This window comes from Rhamphochromis longiceps, linkage group LG3 (genome assembly GCF_057381845.1).
Source record: "Rhamphochromis longiceps isolate RC_006_pf linkage group LG3, R_longiceps_female_GT1.1, whole genome shotgun sequence".
Lineage (NCBI taxonomy): Eukaryota > Metazoa > Chordata > Actinopteri > Cichliformes > Cichlidae > Rhamphochromis > Rhamphochromis longiceps.
In genome coordinates this window covers 32614501-32641332 of record NC_140559.1, presented here as the reverse complement: position 1 = coordinate 32641332, position 26832 = coordinate 32614501, and the positions used below count along the sequence as shown (strand labels likewise).

General features: G+C 42.5%; 1 protein-coding gene across 1 annotated transcript; it reads left to right on the top strand.

The window, feature by feature from the left end:
• The first annotated feature begins 17137 nt into the window (after positions 1-17137).
• LOC146674175 (uncharacterized) lies at positions 17138-26170 on the top strand. Its single transcript, XM_085401051.1, has 11 exons — positions 17138-17257; positions 17344-17531; positions 17714-17851; positions 18010-18148; positions 18348-18528; positions 19078-19219; positions 19698-19841; positions 20389-20445; positions 21053-21099; positions 23243-23319; positions 26075-26170. The coding sequence occupies exons 1-11, from the start codon at positions 17138-17140 to the stop codon at positions 26168-26170; spliced, it is 1329 nt and encodes a 442-aa protein (XP_085257177.1).
• The last annotated feature ends 662 nt before the right edge of the window (positions 26171-26832 follow it).

Here is a 26832-nt window from a genome sequence, read left to right as displayed (position 1 = left end):
AGACTTTAAACCGGTGAGGCTTGATTGCGTCCGCCTCCCCTTCAGCGGCACTGCAGACCACACCCTGTCACACACATTAACCGCGTAAAATAAATATTTATTCAGATATTTTGTAAATATTTATTTTTCCATTTTTTTAGCAGTTGAGTGATTTTTTCGAATTATTTTTCAAATTTAGGTCAAGGCTCCACTACAGGCTGCGAAATCCCAAAGGTGATATAAGGATCACGGCTCACTACATTTTTTTTGTTTGGCATATGAAAAATTTAAGTTCAGCTTCTTTTTTTTTTCCATATATTTTTATTGAAATTTTTTATAGTACAATACAAACAAATGTTGAACACCCTCACATTCACACATCCATCCATACATCAAACCTGCCTACATCACATTCAAATGTAGAAATGAGCATAGTTCTCACAGCAATACAAAAATACAATGGGTTAGAATAGACAAGATTTTCCCCTCCTTCCCTTCTTCTTTTCCTTCTTTTTCATAAATGTCCTTCACCTCCACCCCCTAAAATATCCATATATGGCTTCCACATATTCACAAAGTCCCATTGTTTGCCCTTGGCAATATATGTTAGTCTTTCCAGGCCTAGAGAGACTGAAATTTCCTTCTTCCAGAGTCCCATGGAGGGAGCATCCATACTCTTCCAACAGCTCTTCTGGCTTGAAGTAGTCCATATTCCAGTAATTTAGTTTTTTTCCCCGATTGCTTAAATTCCCTTGGATATATTCCAAGTAGACAGAGTTTTCCTTTTAAAGGGATTTTTGCCTTAAACACTTCGGACAGATATTTGATAACATCTTTCCAAAAGTCCTGGATTTCAGGACACTCCCATAGACAATGAAGAAGAGTTCCTTTTTCAACTAAACATTTAGTACAGATGTCCGGAATATCATTGGACATATGATGAAGCTTGACAGGTGTTATATAGGTTCTCATGAGCCATTTATATTGCAGTAGTTTAAAGCGTGTGTTTATTGTTTGTTTTTGTGCTTTTAAGCAAGCCTGGTTCCAGTCATTTTCATCTATGTCCTCTTGGATCTCCCTTCTCCAAGCATCCAGTTTATCTGCTGCTGAGTCTTTGGAGGAAAGCATCAGTAAATTATAATATATAGAGAGAAAACCTTTCCCTTCAGAGGATAGACTTTAAAGTTCTGATGCTGGCCTATAAAGCTCTGAATGGTTTAGGACCAAAATACATCAGTGACCTCCTGACCCAGTATGAACCATCCAGATCCCTCAGGTCATCTGGATCCGGTCTTTTATCAGTTCCCAGAGTCAGAACCAGACACGGAGAAGCTGCATTCAGCTTTTATGCTCCTTATATCTGGAACAAACTCCCAGAAAGCCTCAGATCAGCTGAAACACTCAGTTTATTTAAATCCAGGTTGAAGACTCACCTGTTCTCAGCTGCATTTGAATAAAGCACCAAATCCACACTTTAAGCTTAAATTTCAAAACTTACATTTAACTACTGATTTTATCTACTGTTCTGATTTTATCTGTTTTGATTTTATATACTGTTGTTTGTTTGTTTGTTTGTTAATTAGTTAGTTAGTTTATTTGCTTGTTTTATTCAATTTTAAATCATGCTTTTTATTTGTTCTTGTTTCTAATGTCTCTGTAAAGCACTTTGAATCACCTTGTTGTTGAATTGTGCTATACAAATAAACTTGCCTTGCCTTGCCTTGCCTTGCCCTTTTGTATTCTTAATGCATGCCTCCTCTATTTTTGATAATGGTGGAAGTTCAGCAATCCTTTGCAGTTTTGATGACAAATAGTTTTTCAATTGTAAATATTTAAAAAAGTGCTTTGGGGGTATTACATTTTTTTTTTTACATAACTGATCAAATGTGAGCAGCATGCCGTTTGAATGCCTTTATTTTTCCACATTTTAAATCCTCCCTCACTTTTACCATGCGTGAACTTTTCATTTCCCCAAATAGGGGTAAATTGCAAAAGCGATGGAGGATCGCCCACATATTTATGAACTGCATGCCAAATTATAATTGTATTTTTCAAGAAAGGGTTCCTTGTATTTTTTCTTAATGTCTTAGTGTCTGAAGAATATAGAAAAGTGTGTAAAGGAAGATCTGGAACAGATTTTTGCTCAATGTCCCAGGCTGGAGGTGTTGTTGGGCAGAAATAATGGGTGGCTGATGTTAGTTGGGCAGCCATATAATACCATCTGAGGTTGGGGATTTGGAGACCTCCTCTTTCATAGGGCAAGTAAAGTAGTTGTAAGCGGAGCCTTGCCTTCTTATTATTCCAAATAAATTGGTTAAATAGTTTGTTTAAACTTTCTATCTGCCCCGTGAGTTCACCTCAGTCATCGCCACGGCGGTCTACATCCCACCCCAAGCGGACACAGGTATGGCTTTGTCCGAATTACATGATGTGCTGAGCTCGCTTCAAAACAAGGACCCGGGCGCAGCCCTCATTGTAGCAGGAGACTTTAACAAAGCGAACCTCAGACAAGTCATGCCAAACTTTTACCAGCATGTCTCGTGTCCAACGAGAGGGGATCGGATTTTGGATCACTGCTACACGCCATACAAGCAGGGCTACAAAGCTGTCTCACACCCGGCTTTTGGGAAGTCTGACCACAACGCCATCTTCCTCATTCCCCAGTATAAACAAAGCATATGGAGGGAAGACGTGACCAAGAGGGAGGTAAAACGGTGGACTGCCCAATCAGAAGCTACGCTACAGGACGCACTCAACGACGTCGACTGGGACATGTTCAGAGCATGCACAGTCGACATCAACGAGTTTACGGAAGTAGCAGTATGCTTCGTCAATATGCTAGCGGAGGAGATTATCCCCACTGCGAGAGTCACCACATTCCCAAACCAGAAACCGTGGATGGACAGATCGATCTGTCTGCAGTAAACGCCAGGACCGCCTCCTACAACGCGGGTCTCGCCACTGGCGATATGAGCGCCTACAAAGCGGCCTCATACGGCGTGCGGCGCGCGGTGAGAGATGCCAAACGCCGGTACCGGGAACGTGTGGAGTCCCGCTTCCACCAGGGCGACACACGGAGTATGTGGCACGGACTACGCACCATTACGGACTACAAAGCCAGGGACACTGCGCTGATCAACGCGGACTCTGCATTCACCAACGAGCTGAATCGGTTCTACGCCCGTTTCGAGGTTAGCCAGGCGGCTAATGCTATCTACCGCCTGACTACCGAGGACAGTGACGTCATCAGCGAGAGACCGGTGACCAGCATCGCGGAGCATGACGTCCGAGCGGCACTGAGGAGAGTGAACACAAGGAAAGCAGCGGGGCCAGACGGCATCACCGGCCGTCTGCTGCGCTGCTGTGCTGACCAGCTAGCAGGTGTGTTCACTTACATCTTCAACGAGTCCCTGGCGAAGTCTGTGGTCCCCACATGCTTCAAAAGATCCACCATCATCCCTGTGCCCAAGAACAGCAAACCCTCATCCCTGAACGATTACCGGCCAGTTGCACTGACCTCGGTAGTAATGAAGGTGTTTGAGAGGCTGCTGAAGAACATCATCTCCTCCTCCATCCCAGACACCACAGATCCGCTGCAGTTCGCCTACAGATCCAACAGATCCACAGAGGATGCCATCGCCCACGTCCTACACACCACTCTCAGCCACGTGGACAAGAAACAGGGTAACTATGTGCGAATGCTGTTTGTTGATTACAGTTCAGCGTTTAACACAATAGTGCCCTGCAGACTGTTCACAAAGCTGAGGGATCTGGGACTTAACAGCCGTCTGTGTGCATGGGTGTTGGACTTCCTCACTGGCAGAACTCAGGTGGTGAGGGTGGGCAGGTGCTTCTCCAACAGCATCACCATCAACACAGGAGCACCTCAGGGATGTGTCCTCTCGCCACTGCTCTACTCCCTCTACACTTCAGACTGTGTGGCCACCCACGGCTCCAACACCATTGTGAAGTTTGCTGACGACACAGTGGTGTTGGGTGCCATCTCCAACAACGATGAGGCGGCCTACATGGATGAAGTGAAGAATCTGGCATCGTGGTGCCAGGACAACCACCTCCAGCTGAACGTCAGCAAGACCAAGGAGCTGGTGGTGGACTTCAGAAGGGGTCAGCACAGCCCATCATCATCAATGGAGCTCCAGTGGAGAGGGTGCAGTCCTTCAAGTATCTTGGTGTCCACATCTCCTCAGACCTGACATGGGCTGCCCACATTCAGGTCCAGACCAAAAAGGCTAGGCAGCGCCTGTATCACCTATGACAACTGAGGAAGTTCAGGGTCTCTCCAAAGATCCTCAGGATTTTCTATACAGGCGCTGTGGAGAGCATCCTCACACAGAACATGACATCGTGGTTTGGGAACAGCTGTGTGAAGGACCAAAAAGCTCTCCAGAGAGTGATCCGTACAGCAGAACGCTGCTGCAGGATTGCTCTCCCCCCGCTTCAGGACACCTACACCAGGAGATGCCGGACTAGAGCAGCGCAGATACTGAAGGACCCGTCCCATCCTGGCAACAAACTGTTCCAACTTCTGCAATCTGGTAGAAGGTTCCGCATCTTCCGGGCAAGGACAGAGAGACTCAAGAGGAGCTTCTATCCCCAAGCCATCCGTGCCCTAAACACACACACCCGCCCTCTCACATCATCTATAATTGACTGAGACAGGACTCTTCCAGACACTCTAAACCAAGGCACAATGTACATTTCAATTCCCTTAACTTTAAATATGTTTATATTGTCTATCCTGTAAAATAGTCAGATGTCTATTCATATTAATGTACAGAATTCACCTGCTTGCTGCTACTACTGCACATTCACCCAGTGTATATACTATATGTATGTATATATATATATAATGTTCTTCCTCTACACCCCCCCCCCCCCCCCCCCCCCCCAATTTTTGCACATGTCGAGGAGCGTGTCAGGCTACATTTCACTGTATGTTATACTTGTATAACTATGCATGTGACAAATAAAGAACCTTGAACCTTGAACCTTGAAAATGAAGTTGGTAGAGGCAAGTGTTTGGAAGTAATATAAACATTTGGGTAAAATTGTCATTTTTAGGATATTTATCCGGCCTATCATAGATACAGGCAGGTTTGTCCAACGGTTTAGCATTTCTGTGACGTCTTCTACAAGGGGATCATAATTTATTGAGGTTATGTCCTTGAGGCTTGGGGTGATCCTAATGCCTAAATATTTAAAGCCTGTTGTAGTTGTTTTAAATGGGGTGGCCACCACAGGGCTTCTTCTTTATTCTTCATTAAGAAACATTAATTCTGATTTAGAATTGTTAATTTTGTATCCTGATTTTGTATTTTTATTTTTATTTTTTATTTAATTTTATTTTTTTATTCTTTTTATTTTTGCGCCTGTCCCGTTTGGCTCTTTTGCCATCAGAATTGTTGTCTAAAGGCAAAGAAAGATGCCCAACGGATTTACTTTACCATATGGACCATCCCAGCCTTGCCGTAATGGTCCATTTGATTCACCTTTTATTGTTTATTTTATTTTCACTCACTGAATACGGGACAGACTTGACTGGGGGAAAGAAGGGGAGAAAGAAAGAGGGAAAGAGAAACAGCTGAGAAGAGGGATGGGGGAGAAGGGCAAAAGACAAAAACCAACAGAACGGGCAGAAAGAAAATGCATATATCAATCACCTGGATCACCTGTTGAGAAAGAAAAAAGAAAACAAGCAGAAGAGAACAAGAGTAATAGAATAAACAACATCACAATGATATATGGGAATATGACAGTAAATACTAAATATTAAACATTATTGTGCAGCACATAAGATCAACAGAACACAGTATGCTTTGAGGTAGGAGCCAAAAAGGGTGTAGTTTGTGGGTGTGATCACCCGTGTGTACACCTGTGAGCATGGACGCGCTTGTTTTTTTTTTAAAAGGTTCCTTCATGTAATGATCTGCTAGAGGGTGTGGGGGGGCCACAGCCCCGTCCTCCAGGGCATGAAGCAGGTATGGAGGAGATCAAAACTCCAGACATCCAGAGGCCCCCAGAACACAAGAGACCAAGGAAGACCAACAGAGGGGCAGCCGCGCCACTGTCCCAGAAAGAGCTGAGGAGAGTCCCAGATGAGGGCTCACTCAGCAGCCGCGGAGCAGAAGCCAGGGGGAGTTGCAGTGACGCGCCCGTGAGCTCCGCCGGCAGCCAGCCGTGCCTGAGTGACCGAGCCCCAGGCCGAGAGGCCGGGGGCACCCCACCTCCGAAGTGGCCCGAGCGAGCCCCAGGCTCCAGGCCCCGATAAGCGGCCGCCAAGGAGTGAGCCGGTGTGTACCTGGACGCCCATCCCCGGACACAAAGAACCACCAACGCACCGATGTCTGAGGGAGTCCACCACTGGCAGGGGAAGTGGTGGTGGGGGGAGATAGGCCTCCAAACCTTGGAGGGCCTGAGATGTCCCCAGAGAGGTGGCGTCTGATACCCAACCTGACATATAGACACAGACATACAGGCACACACAGACACAAACATCCATTCCCACCCTCATGCTCTCATATGCACTTACTCCACACTCAACCAACGTGGAGACAGACATAAAGAGACGCTGTACACACGATCACACTCCCCAAGCGTACTCTACGAACCGGGTCTAGGTACCCTTGCCCCTGGAGGGGGGAACTGCACTCAGACCCAGGTGGTGTTTCCCTTTTCCCTGCGGTGGGGAGAGGCAAACCTCCCCGACTCCGCAGCAGCAGGGAGGCCCCACACTCCAGATCGCAGTCGGACGGCCAATTCCTCCTCCTAGCCCCCCCGCTCCAGCAGGTCGCAGAGAATGGGGGTGAGAGAAGACTCCAAACCTCCCTCCAACCGCTCATTGTAGTGTTGATGCATGTGTGTTCTAAGGTGCATTTAAAACCCAGGAGGGCATGGAGCTACCTGCCAGAGAGCAGCAGGTAAGCGCATAGTCCCTCCTGCTGGCCCTCAATGTCTACGTGTATTTAAAATTGAGAGGTGGGCAACGACGCCAGGGGTGGGGTGTACACCCTGATGGTAATTTGGATTCCGTGTATCGTGCCCACCCCCAAGATCCTATATGTATGTGTAATGAGAGTGTGAGTAATGTGAATGTCTAAGTTGTGGGATAAAATTGAGGCAGAGGCAGCCAGAAGGGGACAGAGGGGGGGGGGGGGGTAGCCTCCTCTGCACCCTGGTGACATACCCCTACTCCAAGGCCCTGCATGTGTGGGTGGTTGTGGTGGAGCGGGAAGAGGGAGGCAGCTGGAGATGGGGAGGGAAGGAAGGGAGGGGCAAGTGACCCCTCCCTGGGGCCAGCTCCCCCGCTGACCCCAGTAGGCACCCCCATACTCCGCGACCCGCCAGGGAAAGGGGGCCCAGGCCCATCCAGACCGGGGCCCAGTGCAGCAGCGCCCCCCGGCCCCACAGAGCCCGGGACAGTCCACCCAACCCCACCACAGAGAAAACTGCACCCACCCCACCATCCACTCATCTTCCAGACTACATAAGACAATAGACGCCCAGGCTGAGATCTTCCTCCACCTCTCCTGTATCTCCCCCTCCTGCAGAGAGAGTTCCTGAAGAGCGGAAAGCTCCTGCAAGATGTGACAATCTCCCCCACCAGTTGAAGAGCCCCCCAGGTGGCTCGACGCACCGGCGGCACCCCTGCGGCACCAGGCTACCAGGTCAGTAACCCACGTCCGTCAGCACAGACCCTCCACTAGCCCCGCTGCACGCAGCCACGAGGAAACAGTCACCCGAGAGCCAACAGAGCCCCTAACCGGACATGACCGCTACCTCTGATTGAGCTCCTCAAGGAAGATGCCTCCGTTGGCTATGCATAGGGCAGTGAAAACCATATGGGCTATATTCTTTTCTGAAGTGACATTATCTAAGCTGCCCAACAAACACACTAAGGGGGACGTTGGAATGTTACATTTCAGACACTTTGATAAGTCTTCACATATCTCGCGCCAAAACTTCTGAACTGGTGGACAGAACCAAAGAGCGTGGATATAATTGTCCGGTGAATTGGTTTGGCAGTGTGAGCAGTTGTTGGTAGACGTAAAGCCCATCTTGAACATCCGATGACCTGTATAGTGCACTCTATGTAATATTTTGTATTGAATTAATTGAAGACTGGGATTTCTAATTAGATGAAAGGTTTTTAAGCAAATCTGAGACCAGAAGTTTAGGTCTAAGTTAATTGATAAATCCGCTTCCCATTTTGCAATAGGAAGTGATATTGATTCATCTGTTTTAGAAAGCATTCTGTATATTTTGGATAGTAATTTGGGGGTTTTAAGAGTAAGAAATTGAACCACGCTTGGTGGTGTTTGTAGTTCAACTTGACCCGGTTTAAATTTCTTTTTTACTATGGATTTAATTTGTTGATATTCTAAAAATCTTTTCTTGTTGATCCCATATTGTGTAACTAGTCTGTCAAATGAAATAAATTCTGTTCCTTCTAGTATATGTTCTTTTTTTTTTTTTTTTTTTTTGTGTCCCGTTTGGATCTTTAGCCATCAGAATTGTTGTCTTAAGGCCAAGAAAGATGCCAAGCGGATTTATTTTACCAAGTGGATCATCATGGCCTTGCCATATTGGTCCATTTGATTGACCTTTATTATAATTATGAATTTATTTTATTTTCAGTTGCTACAAACGGGACAGACATGACTGGGGGATAGGACAGGGAGAGAGAATGAAAGAAAGAGAGGGAGAGAAAGAAAACCAAAGGGTAGAAGAGACGGTGAGAAGGGGGAGAAGAAAGAAAGAAAAACAAACAAAAAAAACAAAACACCTGGGTCACCTGTATGGAGAAAAAAAACAGAAGAGAAAGCAAACAACAAAGAGCAACATAATAAAAAAAACGGCACCATCACAATAAACTAGCTAGCAGTAGATATCAGTAGATACTAAATAATAAACGATATTGTGCAGCACGCAAGATAGACAGCGTACAATGTGCTTTGAGGCAGCAGCCAAGAAAGCTGTAGTCCGCGTCTGTGAATACCCGTGTGTACACCTGTGTGCATACCTGTGTGGATCAGCATGCTTGCATTCCAAAGGTTTCTCCATGTAACGATCTGCTGATATATGTTCTAAATATTTGATTCCTTTACCACTCCAATCTGAAAAGTTTATCCTATTATTGTTTTGTAATATGTCAGGGTTGTTCCAGATAGGTGTACGTTTGCATGGGATTAATGAAGACGCTGTCAATTTTAGAAACTCCCACCATGCTGTCAGAGAAGCGCTGATGTTGATGCTTTTAAAGCATTCATGTTGTTGGATGTTTGAGCTGATAAATGGTAGGTCTGAGATCTCTAGATTATTGCAAAGTGCTTGTTCTACATCTAGCCAAGGTTCATCTAAGAGGGTATGTTTTAGCCATCCTGAGATAAACTGAAGCCTGTTGGCTAAGAAGTAGTGCTGAAAGTTAGGCAGTTCTAATCCTCCTCTATCTTTGGTCTTTTGTAGTGTTTTTAAGCTTATACGTGGGGGTTTATTTTTCCAAAGGAATTTGGACATACATGAATCTAGAGATCTGAACCAATCTTGTGGCGGTTTAGTTGGGATCATTGAGAATAAATAATTTATTTTTGGTAAAACCATCATTTTTATAGCGGCAACCCTTCCCATGAGTGATATGGGTAGACATTTCCATCTAGCCAGATCATCTTCTACCTTCTTTAAAAGTGGGATATGGTTTAATTTAGTTAGATCTGCAAGCTTGGGAGAAACATTAATACCTAAATATTTTATATTTCCGGATTGCAGTGGTGTAGAAGAGGAATTATGGAGGGAGCAATTAATCGGTAGGACTGTAGATTTTGACCAGTTAATTGAGTAATCTGATATTCTTGCAAAAGAGTTTATAAATTCAATCACCCCAGAGATATTGGTTTGTGAATTTTGGAGAAAGAGTAACACATCATCCGCATAAAGGCTGATTTTATGTTCCACGTTCTTGCATTTTATGCCCTTAATTACTGAATTCTGTCTAATTGCTGCTGCTAGTGGTTCAATAAAAATTGCAAACAGTGAAGGGGAGAGTGGGCATCCCTGCCTGGTGCCCCTCAAGAGACAGAAGCTGGAGGATGTCTGGTCATTTGTTCTGACACAAGCTGTTGGGGAATTATATAATATTTTTAACCAGTTTATGAAAGAGGATCCAAAACCAAATTTGTGTAAAGTTGCAAATTTCATTAAATTTCCAGTTAACTCTGTCAAATGCTTTTTCTGCGTCTAAAGAGAATATTGTAGTTTCTAGGTTTTTACTGTATGAGTAGTCTATCAAATTAAGTAATCTGCGTGTATTTGTTAATGAGTGCCTACCTTTTATGAAACCAGTTTGGTCAGGATGAATTAAGAGGGGGGTTATTTTCTCCAGTCTCTTTGAGAGAGCTTTGAAGATTATTTTAAGGTCTACATTTATAAGGGATATTGAACGATAGCTTGAGGGATATACAGGGTCTTTGCCTGGTTTTAGCAGGAGACTAATGTTGGCAGAATTCATATTTGGTGGTAGTCTGCCCTTTTCCTCGATTTCCTGCAACATGCTGTGGAATACTGGTGCCAAAATTGTCCAGAATTCTTTGTAGAATTCTGCAGGAAGCCGTCTGGACCTGGAGCCTTATTATTGGGCATACTTATCAGGGCTTCCTGGAGTTCACCTGGTGTCAGTGGTGAATCCAGTGCCATTGCTTGAGTGTCTAATAATTTTTTAAGAGTTATGTTGTCCAAAAACTGATCAATTTCTTTTTTAGATGGGTTTATTTGTGGTGAATACAACGTTTTATAGAAATCCCTGAAAATGTTGTTTATTTGTATCGGGTCATATATTGTGTTCCCAGATGAATCTTGAACAGCACATATAGTTGTTTTTTCTTTATTTATTTTTAGCTGGTTTGCTAGAAATTGACCAGATTTATTACCATGTTCATAATTTTGTAAGTCTAGTCTTTGTACTAAGAATTTTGTTTTTTTTAATCAATTATCTCATTTAATTCTAGTTTTGTTTTGCGTGTTTTGTTCAATGTTTCCTGATTTTGGTGGGACGCGTAGGCTTCTTCTAGTGATTTGATGTTTTTTTCTAATTCCTGAATATTTTCGTTTTCTTTTTTCTTTTTATGTGATGAGAAAGAAATTATTTTACCTCTCATCACAGCTTTCCCTGCTTCCCATAGAACAGAAGCTGATGTTTCGGGAGTGTCATTATAGTCCAAATATGAAGTCCACTCTTTTTTAAAATATTTAATAAAGTCTTCATCTTTAAGTAGTGATATATTAAATCTCCAGTTTTTTCTTGGCGTAGTATTATTCTTGTGCATTAGTGTTAAAGATACAGGACCATGATCACTGACAGCTATAGGGTGAATCTCAGTGTCTGAAATGTCGTTCAGCAGTGAGCTGCTGACCAAAAAATAATCCAGACGAGAGTAGAAGTGATGGACATGTGAGAAAAAAGTATATTCCTTACTGGTGGGGTGAAGGGAGCGCCATGCATCGCAAAGACCAAAGTCGCTCATATACTGTTTGATTATACTTGTGGACTGCCAGTTACACTGAGTTCCCGCTGTATTGAGCCTATCCATGTCTTCATTTAGTCCAAGGTTGAGGTCGCCTCCAAGAACAAGTGTGCCATCTAAGTGTTCAGAGAGTGCACTGAAAAAACCGTGAAAGAAACTACTTCCAAAAACATTCAGCTTTGATATTAATGAGTTGTTTGGGTTCATTGAGAACATGGTTGTTGTTCAATAATAAAATTATTCCTCATTAATACAACTTGCCTAATAATTCTGCACTCCCTGTACTGCTGCGTGATCACTAATCACAATACTGTTATACCAACAGTTCTCAACACAAGGTAGTAACTCTGTAGAGATAAGAAAGTAGTCTATCCGCGAATGACTTTGATACGAACTAGAACAGCATGAAAATTCCCTGTTATTTGAATTCCTTGTCCTCCAGACCTCATTTATTCTCAAATCTTTCATATAGTTAAAAAGTATTTTTCTAGTCTGGGTTAGAGATGGCACGATACCACTTTTTTATGTCCAATACCGATACCGATATCATAAATTTTGATATGTGCCGATACCGATATGAATCCGATATAGTGTTTTTTAATCAATAAAACTGTTTTTTTAATATCTTGCTGCATTTTGTATAAGTTCATACTCAAGTTTAAATAAACAACAACACTAACGCTATTCTGTTATACTTGTATGTAAAAAGTACAACAAAATATTTCATAGTTCAGCAATACTGATCAATCTAATAAACTTAAACCTGCACCATCCTCCCTATTCTGGTATTTTAAATAGTACTTAGCAGAAATATTAAGCAACCTAACCAATAGGGTTGCAAACTCCCAGCAAAAAATATAGGGAACCACCACCCACCCTCCACCTCATGATGCTTAATCGACGTAATCAACTTTAATTTGATGCAGTGTGAAAAAAAATGCACAGAAATCAATTATTTTTCAAGAATAATTAAATAGATTCTTCAACAGAATTGCAGACTGCACAGATGGTATCTTCCCAAAGGAAAATGTAGTATAGCTTACTAGGGTATATTAGACTTAACAGTTACTATATACAGTAATGGACTTCTATATATTTTACACAAGATTAAAACTTTGGGTGTAAGATTCAGATAATTATTTATTAAAAGCTAGACATTTTAAATGAGAATAAGAAAGGAAAGCTTGTCTTTGTGCCCCCTTTTCCCTGTTAATGCCCTATCGGCCCCCCTGGCTAAACTTTGCTAGATCCGCCCCTGCTCAGTTACCAGCCGTCAGCTGCTTAGAAAAGGATCCTGGTGTAGAAAGTAATATTAAATAAATTCTAACAACAGCTTATCAAGGTTAAACGTGCTGCTGTTGTTCAGCCGCTGGTTTCCTCTTTCTGGTGCAAAGTGGGCCAAAACAAAGAAGAGAGACGGACTTGCGACAGAAAAGCCGATCAGCTGATCATTAAGCAGTTTCATGATTGAAGTAGCAGCAGGAGAGAGAGAGAGAGAGAGGCAGTCGCTCCATATATAGGTTGTTAAGCTTAACGTGGGAAAGCTTTACAAACATTCAGAGATAAACTTACACACTTGCTTTACTTCTCTCTGGGATCACTTCAGAGATGAAATGCTGGTTTGGTAGTGAGGCTACAAATACACACAACCGCTCTATCACGTGAGCACACTGCTCCGACATGCTACGGTTATGAGCCGAGTTACGCGGTGTTGCAAGTTTTGTGAGGTGCTTTTCTGATATTTAATGGATCGGATTACATTTTTTATTTCTCTCCGATATCCGATCCAGTAATTTAGGTCAGTATCGGACCGATACCGATACGTAATATCGGATCGGTCCATCTCTAGTCTGGGTATGAGTAGTGTCAGTTTGAGATGACCTATCCAGGTTAGGGTCCAGGGCGCAATTGAAGCCCCCTCCTATGATATAAAGGCCCTCCAAGGTTGATATTGTGAGAAATAGATTTTCATAGAAGGATGGGTTATCCTCGTTGGGGCGTAATAAGAGTAATGACTCCTCTGGCATGTCTAGTAAAAGAAGAGTAATATACCTGACCCTGCCATCTTTTGGTTAATAGATGTATCTCTGATGCAGTAAGATGAGATTCTTGTAGGAAAATAATTCTAGAGTTAAAATGTTTTAGTCGGTTTAATACTTGTTTCACTTTATCCCCCTAATGTTCCAGGTCGTAATGGTAACGTTCAAAATGTATTCTTTAGTTGTCCTCTCTATAAAATATTGTCAGACTGTTTACTTAAATAAACAAAGTAAAGGAAAAATTGAAGAAGCAGGTTTGCACATACATTCACACACTCACACATACCAGATAAAGAACTTGTAAACAATTTCTGATTGAACATTTGCATTTCCTTGTTGGAAATGTCTCCCCCCTCCCTTGAACAAATTATTTGGAGGGCGTTAATCCACAAATCTCTGACGAGTAACTAGTCAACGCGACCTCTCCAAAACCCCATAAATCAGACAGTGTACACTAACCATATAATGATACTGATTTTTCCCCATAATAAAGTAAAGTTTACCCTTGGTAGGACAAAACAAAAAAAAAAGACTTAGTTATGGTTCAGCTGTTAATATACAACCCCAAAACGATTGCGATTAAACTTAGAACGAATATGCGCTTAAAAATGCCCAGTTATGTTAACATAAGTCCCACATAAATTCAAGCTCAAAATTTTATCTGTCTCTTATCAGTGACTCAATTACTGGTCGGTTGTGTTGAAGCAGAGGCAGTCTTATGGATCGTCTTAATGGTTAACCTGTTGTTTACCGACTCACTGGTGATGAGCATCCTCTGCTGTTTCCTTCGGCAGATTCTTATAGAATTTTTCGGCTTCTTGAGGTGTTGAGAAGTGTCAGGGTTTCTGGGTTGTTGACCCAGTATTTTCAGTTCACGTTCACTGTTTATCTACTGCCTATTCCACTTCCTGTTTTATTGTGTTAGCCTTGGTCTGTGTGCATTTTGTTCAGTCCTCTTCCCATTTATCATTAGTTCTTTATGTTCAGCTGTTCTCTCACCTGTCTCCAATCGTTGTCATTGTTAGTCATGTATTTAAGCCCTCTCTTCCCTTTAGCCCTTGTCGTGTCATTGATGTTATGTTGTCGTTTCCGCCTGCGTTCAGTCAACTAGCCATTCAGTCTTTCAGTCAGTCAGTCCTTCATTCATTCAGTCAGTCAGTCATCCAGCCAGCCAGCCCTTTCCTACTCCTGTTCTGTTTGTTCACTCCGTCGACAATAAACACCAACCTTCACCTACCTACCTGTGAGTACCGCATTTGGGTCCTCCTTCTCTCATCCACGACACTACTCCTGACAAGAAGAGGTGGATCTTTCAACCGTACAGGATCCTGAGTCTGCATGGGTTGTGCTGGAATCCACGGAAGGCATTGATATCAATAAACAGCTTGACAACCGGGTGAAATCCCCGTCGGATCCGAACAGTCTCCGCAGACAGATCCTGCGCAAATGTGATCTTGGCCCCATCATGTGTAATTTGTTGTCTTCTTGCTTCCCGATATACCAGTTCCTTCTCTTGGAATTTTAAGAAACGAAAAAGCACCGCTCTGCTCTGGTTTGGTTTCCCGGAGGCAAGCGTGCAATGCACTCGCTCCAGTGTGAATGACTTGTCGGGCGCTAGTTCCAGCCACTTAGGTAGCATGATGTTAATAAAGTCGAAGAGTGATTGTTGCCCCTCTGCTCCCTCGTCCGCGGTTTTCCAAATCATCTGTTTTGGCTTCAACAAGTGCAATTCGTTTGATAGCCAAGTTCAGTGACGTTTCTGTTTTTTCAAGTGTGCTTTCAACTTCGGTAATGTGGGCTTCGGCCTCCTCGATATGAGCCCCCTGGTTCAATATGTCTTGCTTTACCTCCGAGACTTTTCCCTCCAGTCCAGTCACAGCGCTTGCCATCCCAGTCAGTCTTATATGGATGCTGTCCAACTTGGCCCCAAAATCCGACCGGAGTGATTTGAGTTCATCCAAAACTTTGGCTATGCTAGCCATGTTAGCATCTGTGTCGGACGTTGATGGCGTAGCGCCTGTCTTACGTCTTCGGGTAAAGATTTCACACTGTTTCACAGATGAAGCTTTTGACATGTCAGTCCTGTATGTTCCAGACCACACTAACAGCATATACAAGGATTTTTTATGGAAAGTTTGTACACTGTCTTGAGAGCGACCCCACTAAGCTGCCATCTCAAGGCTTGGCCAAGTTCAGCTTTTTAATTCATTTAAGACATTACTCTTATTCCACCATTACTTCTTGTATTTTGTCTTAAAAACCTGAGAAATGCATCTCAACACATACTCTCAAAGATATTAGCATGAACTGCAGTACTGTGATGAATATTTGAGTCTTTTTTTTTTCTTTTTTTTTTTTTTACATAGAGAGGTCTCTGGGACTCCCTCTGGCCATCACCACATAAAATAAACTACTCTAATGAAATTATTTACCAGCAGTTTGGAAAACAGGATAACATCCTTTGTATTAAGTGTGGATGCATGTGGGAATATATTATTTCCTTAAGAGGTGAAACATGCCAAAGGGGAACAACAGATATTAATGAAACATGGATGTTCCCAGCTCTGTGATCTTGTCATGGTCCTGGGTCGGTGACCCAGCGCTTTTAGTTCGTTATCATTTTCTTGATGATGATGTTTAAGTTCTATGTGTTATATTCAGTCTGCCTCTGAGTCCGCGTCTGTATCTGTCTGTCTATGGTGTCACCCCATCTGTTTGTGAATCTGTCTGTTTAGTTCAATGTCTTGTCTGGTTCCATGTGTCTGAGTTTCCTGTTTTATTGTGAAGGTCTGTGTCATATGTGAGTGTGCTCAGATTACGTTTCCCCTGTCCCGTCAGCTCAGATTCCTCCCAGCTGTGTTGCCCTCCTGTCTCTCATCCCCTGATTACTGGTGTGTATATTTAAGCCCTGTGTGTTCTCCTGCCTGTTGCCGGTTCGTCTGTGTAACTCCGTGTCAGTCTGTTACCCTGTGTTCCACGGTGTCCTGTTCCTCGTCTGCGTCTCTCTGTTTCTCATCCCGTTGTCATATGCTCCCAGGTCTGTTATTTTTAGTTCTCCCAGTTTAGGTGTCTTTAGTTATTTGTTATGCCCCACTGTTTGTTTGCCACTACACCTCTGTAAATAAAACCACCGGTATCTCATCCACTGCCTGCATCTTGGGTCCTTCTTCCAACTCCACACGGCTCGCCTCGGCAGCCGTGACAGATCTGTTGTGTACAGAAATCACTTTTGCCCAATAAACTAACAAACTATTGCAAATAAAAGATAAAACAACATATGACAAACATTACTAAAAAGGTTTTGAAGAATTCAAAGAAACTTTATTAAGAATATATTTTTAAAAGTAGTCAATTTGTGTTTCTGAAAGTTGGTTTAGACAACTGCATTCAGTGCTCACCATCTGATTGTAATCTTCTAATAGATGTTTCCTCATTCCAGGTAATTTTCTGGTTTACAAACTGAATCCACTTCTATGTGGGGAAAAAACACATCAGACAAGAGGACAGAGTGAAAGTGAGGCTGTCTTTGGATGTACAGGTGTTCTCAGTGATTTCTGCCTTTGTAGAGAGAGACACACATTCATCATGTTGCTCTCTGAGACATCGTTGGTCCTGCTGATGGTTTGCGCCACTCAGGCTTCACATTTTCTAGGCACAGTCATGACCTACTACCCAAAGGACACTTTTGCAGATGGATCTGTCACAGTACGTACATTTTCTTTCTTAAAATAATTTAGGGACTTGAAAACTTTAAAATGTTAGGTAAACACTTTGTGGCTGTAACTCTACAGGTGACCCTTCGGTATAAACTGAACTTCCACACAGCTGCCTGCACAAATGATGAAACATGGAATTGCCTCAGTGGTGATTGTGGGACTGGAACCTACACACTATATGTGGTAAAACAGGAGAGCAGCGGAGACTGGTGTCAGAGAGAGGGAATCATGACTCGACGGGTTTCCAGCAACTTTGAACTTTGGTGAGTGTACAACAGGAAAAGGTAATTTGTGACAACATTTTTAAATTGTGAGTCATGGGTGACAAAAACAACTTCCCCAAAACATCAGCAGCTCCACTAAACTTGATGGGTCACTTGTGGTAAACTACTAATTTGCTAAAATATGTTGTCTTCAGAGTTTTAAAACTGAATTTTCTATCAAGGTTGAATAGTGGTGCCTGGATATCAAACATCAATAACATCATATACTGGAGAGCTGTGACTCGGGTGGAACTGAGGAACCGGTCCGACACCGGCCAAGCCAACACATCACCTCAGACCACCATCCTACCAGCTGTGAGGTAAGCCCACTTAATGTGTGTCTATGTTTGTATTCTTATATATTTCATATTTTACATTCATCCCTTTCATATTAAAGTTAATTTTAAGCATTTATCACCTGCTCTTTACATTAAAATGAATACAGCAAATAGAGCTACAATCTTTGTTTCTCTCTCAGAGTTCCTTCAAACTGTCAGAGAGATTTCAGCCTGTTGATGTTTGACCCTGATGGAGACGAAGTTAAATGCAGATATGGAAACTCTGCACTCTCAGAGTGTAACCCCTGCACTCCACCCTCTGTCCTCAGCCTCTCATCGGTGAGGAATGACTGTTACTCTCATGTCAGATGAGACAAGCAAACATTTTGCACAGAAAGTGATTAAATGGTTTTAATTGAGTTACAGTTCAGATCAATTTATTTTGCAAAAGTGAAAGTTTGTCCAAAAAAGTTGTTTTTTCTGCAACAGAAAACATTTTGGTTATTTTAACTTCAAGCCCATTTTCGTCCTCTTGCAGTCGTCTTGTACTCTGTCATTCAGCCCCACCAGCAGCAGTAATGAAGGTTCGTATGTAGTACAGCTGGTGATGGAGGACTTCCCCAGACAGACCATCACTCTGACTCAAACCAATGGGACACAAACAACAATAACTACCAACGATGCCATCAGCAAAATACCGATTCAGTTTGCTTTGAAAGGTACAAATATACGTTTCATTATCTTACAATGAAAGCACTAAAGAGCTGCTGACGATGAACTTAGTGCTCGGCCTGATGTACAGAGATGTTTGACCACCAGTATCATCAGGACTGATTCTCTGGACCAACAAATATTAATCTGTCCAGCAGATATTTGTCATGGCTGTTGAAGGTAAGCAGGAATAGTGGACCTGAGAGCTGAACTCGAGGAGGCAAAGTGAACTCAAAACACGCGGCATTATTGTAAGATTGCAGACAGAACAGAAAACTAACTAATCTCGGAAAGCAAAACTAACAGGCAGGCAAGTTGGCTAACAGAACACACAGTGTCGTATGAGGGAACACAGAGAAGTGGCACCAGGGCAGGCACAGAACAGAAACCAAACAAATGGCAAATCTTAATGAAAGACACAAACAGAATAAACAAGAACATAAAATATTATAAATAAACAAAACACAAAGTCATCAGACTCAGGACTATGACAAAATTTACCTTGGATCATCTTTGCATCCTGTGAGAATCACCTTAACTTCTCTGTATTCTTCCAGTTGATCCTGCAGTGCCATCCTGCACAGAAGGACTCTTTCTGCCCAAGTTTTTTCCTCCAACACCAGCCAACGGAGCTCAGCTCTACAACAATGTCAGTCAGACTCTGGAAATTAACATCACTGCAGAGGCACTTAACTCCATGTAAGTAAAAACGAAAAAAAAAAAAAAAGACTTTGCCTGAAACGGTAAAATATTTATTTCTGGGCAGCCTCTAGGTAGATATAAAATATAGTCCTACAAGTCATGAATCTAATAGAAATGAGTGATGTGCAAATCTAAAATATGTTTCAGGTTATTAAGTTACATATCTGACCAGATCTTTAGTAATAAAAAACTCCAGTGCTGATGTACAAGATTACAGTCAGGTGTCAAGTTAGACGACACAGTAAGTGAAACACAGCCAAAACCATACAGATTTAAGGACATAAATACTTAAAGATTAGGTAAAACAACGATAATAAACATTGAAAGTTACCAACAAGAAACATTTCCATCGTTGGTTGGTTTGAGAAAAAAACATGACTAGATAAAAGAAACAAAAGAAATATGCCCCTTTTGCAGACGTGGAGATTTTGGAAAAAGAAAATTTACAAATTTTGGATTTTTGTGTTTGTTGAAGGATCTCTGAGCTGCTCTACAGCGGGCCGTACAATTTAATCAGTAGTACATCAGGACCTGGACAGTTCATCCTGAGATGGACACCATCTGAAAGTGAAGATGGACAAACCCTCCCCATCTGTTTTGTTGTCCAGGCAGTTTTCAGGTCAGTCTCATGTTTCATACTCTCTAGAAAGTTATAATATTTTTTATCTTTTGAGATTACAGTTGTTGTCAGAAGGCAACATATAAACCAGGAACCTTCCATGTTTTGAAAACATGCTCGATTAAAATACAAAGTGTCCTTGGTTAAGTAACTTGAAGTTGTCATGTGATTGAAGGGCTATATAATGAAACATTAAACTTTATCATGATTTGCCTTGGCATCGCTCAATCACGTTATTTTCTAAAAAGGCTTTAAGTCATTTTTTTTTGTCATATTTGTTGTGTTTTGATCAAATTTATCACATTTACCTTGAAAACATTTTGGCTTCGCTGATCTTTTGCACAACCATTTTTACTGAAATAATTACATTCACTTCTCAAGAGCAGTTTTTACCAAACCATCAGATTTCCATTTATTGTTAACTTTTCTTTTTGAGTGCAGTGTGTCTGTGTGAATTTTGTCTTGTGATCTAACCATCATCATCAGAATCCCTTAAGGAGTGTTGAACAGGTATATTTGAAAAAGAAACTTGCACTTATTTCTGCAGTGGGACCAAGTATCACTCAGAGCTTCGATGTGTCACTGTGACTGTTGCAAACGGTGAGTAGAGTCCTTCACCATTTCAGCCACATTTAAATCTAATTTACTGGATCAGTGTAACTGAGCTATAACCTCTAATTCTGACTGTTCATAGGACCAGTAATAACCACAACAACTACCACCAGTACTCCAACTACTGTACCTGCAACAACTACCACCAGTACTCCAACTACTGTACCTGCAACAACTACTACCAGTACTACAACTACTGTACCTGCAACAACTACTACCAGTACTACAACTACTCCAACTACTACCACTACTCCAACTACTACAACTACTACTAGTACTCCAACTACTCCAACTACAACAACTACTACCAATACTACAACTACTCCAACTACTACCAGTACTACAACTACTCCAACTACAACAACTACTACCAGTACTACAACTACTCCAACTACTACTAGTACTACTACTACTCCAACTACAACAACTACTACCAGTACTACAACTACAACAACTACTACCAGTACTACAACTACTCCAACTACTACTAGTACTACAACTACTCCAACTACTCCAACTACTACTAGTACTACAACTACTCCAACTACTCCAACTACTACTAGTACTACAACTACTCCAACTACAACAACTACCACGAGTACTCCAATTACTACACCTACATCAACTACACCCAGTAAACCATCATGTGAGTATGAATGAAATGAGGTGATGTTTACTTAGCTACTTTGTCTTAGTGCAGGATATATTACTCTCACTTTAGTTCATGTCTATTAATTGCTGGTCACATCAAAACAGTAAAATTTCATAATAATAATGGACTGCATTTATATAGCGCTTTTCGAGACCCTCAAAGCGCTTTACAATTCCACTATTCATTCACTCACACACTGGTGGAGGCAAGCTACAGTTGTAGCCACAGCTGCCCTGGGGCAGACTGACAGAGGCGAGGCTGCCATATCGCACCATCAGCCCCACTGGCCAACACCAGTAGGCGGTAGGTGAAGTGTCTTGCCCAAGGACACAACAACCGAGACTGTCCAAGCCAGGGCTCGAACCGGCAACCGTCTGATTACAAGACGAACTGCCAACTCTTGAGCCACGAACGCCCCAAATGTGATCACATCAGTTTTATATCACTTTATTTTACACTACATAATACTCTCAATTCACAAGTTGCAAAATACTTGGTTTTAAAGTATGCTGAGTGAATTGACTAACTGCATACAAAATCAAAAGTCCAAAATAAAGGCATGCACTAATTACAGGTGATTTTCACCAGGTCACAAAACACAGGGGTTTTATCTACAATCAGGCTACGTCCACACGTACACGGGTATTTTGGAAAACAGAGATTTTCCATTTTCGTTTTAAAAAATAATCCCGTTCACACCTAAATGCAAAAATGAAGGAAAACACTGCTAGGAACATGCCAAAGGAGCAGATTTCTAACAGTGTAGAAATATTGGCCAATCAGAAGTCTAGAAGCCTCTGACAGGTTTGTAGCTTGAACCTATTCGCTGGAATGTTGAAGACAATATAATTACACAGCAAGCAAGACACGAAGTAGGCAAAGTTCTTTATGTTTCTCGTGCACGGGAGAGAACCAGACAAACGCCGTTCCTTCGCTTGACCCCAGTTGCTCTCGTCCGCTCCCCTGTAACACTGCTCTTTTATTGAGGTTACATGAATATACATAGGTTCATTAACATATGACGTCTACATACAAACAAAGAATACCTTGCCTGTGCGTTGTGTAAGTATGTGTGTGTGTGTGTGTGGGGTCAGAGTGTGACCCCATAAATGACTTCCCTAACTCTGCTGGTCTGAAAGTCCAGCAGTTCATCTAAACAAAAGGCACTTAGACTAAAAGAGATATAGATACGTTTATCCTACCATAAAACAATAAGAGAAGGTACGACCTCTCCCATGCTCCCAGGATGTAGGTGTGAATGCCAGAACACTCTGGAATGCACACAAAGCCTTTGCAGACTATTAAGGATCACACATCCTATCACTACACAAAAGATTATACACCTCTAAGCATATATGGTTAAATATTTCTAAGCATAAATGACAATCAACAATACAAATCTATCAGCCTCGGTGGGAAATAGTAAACAAAGATGACAAAGATGGGGCATAGAAGCAGAACCGAGTCCTATGTGTGGAGGGACAGTAACTGTGTGTGTATATGTAAGCATTTAAACACTGCAGAGAGTACAATTAACAGTAACAGTATTTTGTCTAAGTCCGCCACTGTAGAAATTTATTTCACAGAAACAATAACGTGGAGCACAGTGTGACGTCAAAAAGGCGCACACCTTTGATGCTGTGTTTTCTCCGTTTTCCTCGTCCACAGGTAAATGCAAAAACTGAGTTTTCGAAAAAAGCCACCCTGGCAGGTGTTTTTAAAAATCCCCGTTTTCAGTGACTGAAAACGCTGTTTACGTGTGGACAAAAGGTGCAAACGCATAGAAAAATCTCAGTTTTCAAAAATACCTGGGTACGTGTGGACATAGCCTCAACAGTGTGATCTACTGACTAATCTCAAGATCAGCAAAGTAAGAAATATACAATCACAATCAAAATGCCAGCAGGAAGTAAGTACATTATTAAGTAAAGCAAACTAAGCCTTCGTGGATAAACACAGGGCTTGTACCAAAACACAAAACAGAAAAAAATTTATTTGGTCTGAATTAAAAGATTATCAACAGAGTTGATGTCACTTGGAAACTTTGATGAATGCAACTACTTGCTGTAATTGTAGCTCAGCACTGAATAGAGTTCAGTGATTTCTAATGGATTCTAAAGTGTCTTTGTGTTTCTAGATGTTACAGTTCTCAAATTGAAGATGACCTCTTTGGTGGACTTGTCTAAAATTGATAGAGATACATTCCTTACACAGGTAAGTAAATGCTTACGTGAAGTCACTCATCCAAGTGACTCCTTCAGCCTCAGCTGACTGCAGTTTCCCCAATCTTATAAACACACCATTGACTGAAACCAGCCCAATGAATTGACAGTGTGGTGTGAGGTCAGTTTCTTGATCAATAATATGCCACAGGATAAATAATTGCTGTGACCCCTGATTAACAACCACTGATTCAATGGCCATGAGTACCATTCACAGAGAGTTGGAGCATTATACAGCATTTAAGATGTACCCTTAGGCCCCTTCCTGGATTCAGAGATGGCACTCCTTCACTCCTTGCACAAAGCGTTCCTCCCTGTCCTGTTCACTCATCTAAGTGACTGCAGAAGTTTTGGTTTTGTTTTTGCTCACAGGCTTTCGAGCCTTTTTCCTTATAAAACGCAGTTTTTAACGTTTCTTCCCGCAGTAAATATAAACAACGATAGTATTCAGGAAGAAATCCAAACATCGCATATTTTTATCATAACTCTGGTTTTACGTGGCCGATCAACACAATTTAAAAACTGGTATAAAGTCAACACTTTTTCCTTCAATTGTTCCGTCTGTCCTGCTCACATCTCCAATGGTTGTACACGTTGTCATTAACGTGGCTTCACTCCACATCAGCCACGCCGCTTTGCTAGCTAAAACACCGGTGTCAGCACATAAGGACGCTGTCACAGCCTGTCGACGACGTTGATTAGCTGCGTATATACGAATGTGAATCGCTTCAGTGGCTGGACTATGGGATAAGGTGGCATTATTCTAATCCCATACTGGAGCAGCCAGTCACTGACTAACACTGCAAAACAGGATTGTTAACATATTTACTTTAATTTCAATTTAGGTTTGATTTTTTTTTTTTTTTGTGCGCAATACAGATATTTTCTGCGCAGAGACCGTGCCAGCAGTGCGCAATTGCGCACGTGCGCAGCTTAGAGGGAACATTGCATGACAACTTCATGACATGAACCTCCATGTGCACATCGCTGATGTTAATGCCAGAGACCTTTACCCACTATGTGCCTTTGGAACCCAAAATGCTGGACTTACGGAGGCTTACATAACTCAAAATACTCAGCTTTATTGCTGGAAAGCAACTGAACAAAAAATTAACTAAACTGAGACTACAGAACAAACTAAACAAGCAGGCAGGCTGGGAAACAGAACACACAGTGAAAGTGAGGGTACGACAGGACAACGAGCAGGGGAAGATGCAGACACTAAATACAAAAGGTGAAGCGAGCTAAGAGGAGACACGGCTGACGCTGATTACACTGACAGGGAGAGCACAAAGCTGAACGCACTGACATAAGGCACTGACCTACAAAGTAAAACAGGAAGTACACGACAGACACAGAGCTCCAGACGAGACATAGAACTTAACATACACAGTCTCATGAGCAGACATAATAACATCATGGACAGACAGAGGGAACACAAAAAAGTGGGACCAGGGCAGACAGAACAGGAACTTAACAAATGGTGAATCTTAATGGAAAACACAATCAGAATAAACAAGATCATAATAAAGAAGCACAGAACACTGAGTCACCAGACTCAGGACAACGACAGTAATAATTTCCATAAAGAGCTAGGACACAAGTAAAAATACACAACCAAACTCAGCTGTGAAACTATTGCATATAAGATTGCTAACACAATTTGTAAGAATCAGAGTTTTCTTTGGACACAGCATTTGTCTGGTTGAGCAGTGTCTACATGATCCCACTTTGAGTAATGACTGTATGGGGCCATACTATAAACATCCTGATTTTCTTCACAGTGTTCACACATGATAGACATGCACAACCACACAAGTACATACTTCAACATAAATTTTTTTCCTGTGAGCACAGTTTTGTAAAACCTGTGCTGCTTCTTTCTAAAGAAGTCTCACATCTTAAAAAAAAGGGAAAATGATCATATCTCCATCCATCCATCCGTCGTCATCCGCTTTGTCCAGGGTCGGGCCGCGGGGGCAGCAGCCTAAGCAAAGAGGCCCAGACCTCCCTCTCCCCAGCCACCTCCTCCAGCTTGTCTGGGGGAATACCAAGGCGTTCCCAGGCCAGCCGAGAGATATAATCTCTCCAGCGTGTCCTGGGTCTGCCCCGGGGCCTCCTCCCAGTGGGACATGCCTGGAACACCTCACCCAGGAGGCGCCCAGGGGGCATCCTTGTCAGATGCCCGAACCACCTCAGCTGGCTCCTTTCGATGTGGAGCAGCAGCTGCTCTACTCTGAGCCCCTCCCGGATGGCCGAACTTCTCACCCTATCTCTAAGGGAGAGGCCAGCCACCCTTCGGAGGAAGCTCATTTCTGCCGCTTGTATCCGCGATCTCGTTCTTTCGGTCACTACCCACAGCTCGTGGCCATAGGTGAGGGTAGGGACGTAGATCGACCGGTAAATTGAGAGCTTCGCTTTTACACTCAGCTCCCTCTTCACCACGACGGACCGGTGCAACGTCCGCATTACTGCAGCTGCAGCCCCAATCCGTCTGTTGATCTCCGGCTCCCTTCTCCCATCACTCGCGAACAAGACCCCGAGATACTTGAACTCCTCCACTTGGGGCAGGAACTCATCCCCGACCCGGAGTGGGCACTCCACCCTTTTCCGGCTGAGAACCATGGCCTCAGATTTGGAGGTGCTGATCCTCATTCCCGCTGCTTCACACTCGGCTGCGAACCGTTCCAGTGTGAGCTGGAGGCCCTCACCCGATCATATCTCTCTCTTCTTTTTTCCCCCTTTAGATAAAAAATGCACTGATATCCAAAGGGCTGCCCCAACAGACGGTCATCCGACTCATAAACAGCAAACCACAGATTGGTGCAACTGGCACAACATAAACATTTGACAGCTTCGAGAGCTTTTTCCTTTCAGCTGTTGAATGAAGTTTTGTCTTCACTGTTCTTTAACACACATTTTTAATAATTACAATCACTTCTCAAGAGCAGCCTTTAAAAGCAACACATTAGTCTGACTCTCTATAACTCTATAATCTGAAATGAATTAATATGTACTTTTGTTAGATTGTGAAGATTAAATGTTATTTTGCACTGAGTATCCTTAGTCTAGCACAGATACACTGATTGATTATCCACAGTGACGGGAATAACGGCGTTGCAAGTGACGGCGTTACTTTTTTCAGTATCAAGTAATCTAACCAATTACTATTCCTATCGTTACAACGCCATTACTGTTACTAACAAGAAAATGCAGTGCGGTCACGTTAGTATTTTTCAACAGACGGTTGAAGCTGCGTTCAGCTTAACACACGGAAGTAGCTGTCTACGTAAATAATCATGGCGCTACAGCTTTAAGCAGCTGCGCGCCTTGTGTAGTTAGTGTGTAGTGTTGTGGATAGTTTTGTGTTGTGTGTCAAAACAATGAGGTGACTGCTGTCTCCAGGTGTCAGGCTGTGATGTTCTCCTTTATAGTGGACAGAAATATTTGGAGTGGCACAAATAATTTGTGTGGCATCTTATTGAATAAAGAACAGCTGATTGTT

What these genes read in the sequence shown, in the direction of transcription:
- LOC146674175 (XM_085401051.1), top strand. Translation starts at nt 17,138, where the DNA reads ATGTTGCTCTCTGAGACATCGTTGGTCCTGCTGATGGTTTGCGCCACT. An exon ending in GCAGAGGCACTTAACTCCAT is followed by an intron (nt 19,220 to 19,697) that starts GTAAGTAAAAAC and finishes TGTTTGTTGAAG; the next exon opens with GATCTCTGAGCTGCTCTACA. An exon ending in GAGATACATTCCTTACACAG is followed by an intron (nt 23,320 to 26,074) that starts GTAAGTAAATGC and finishes TTCCCCCTTTAG; the next exon opens with ATAAAAAATGCACTGATATC.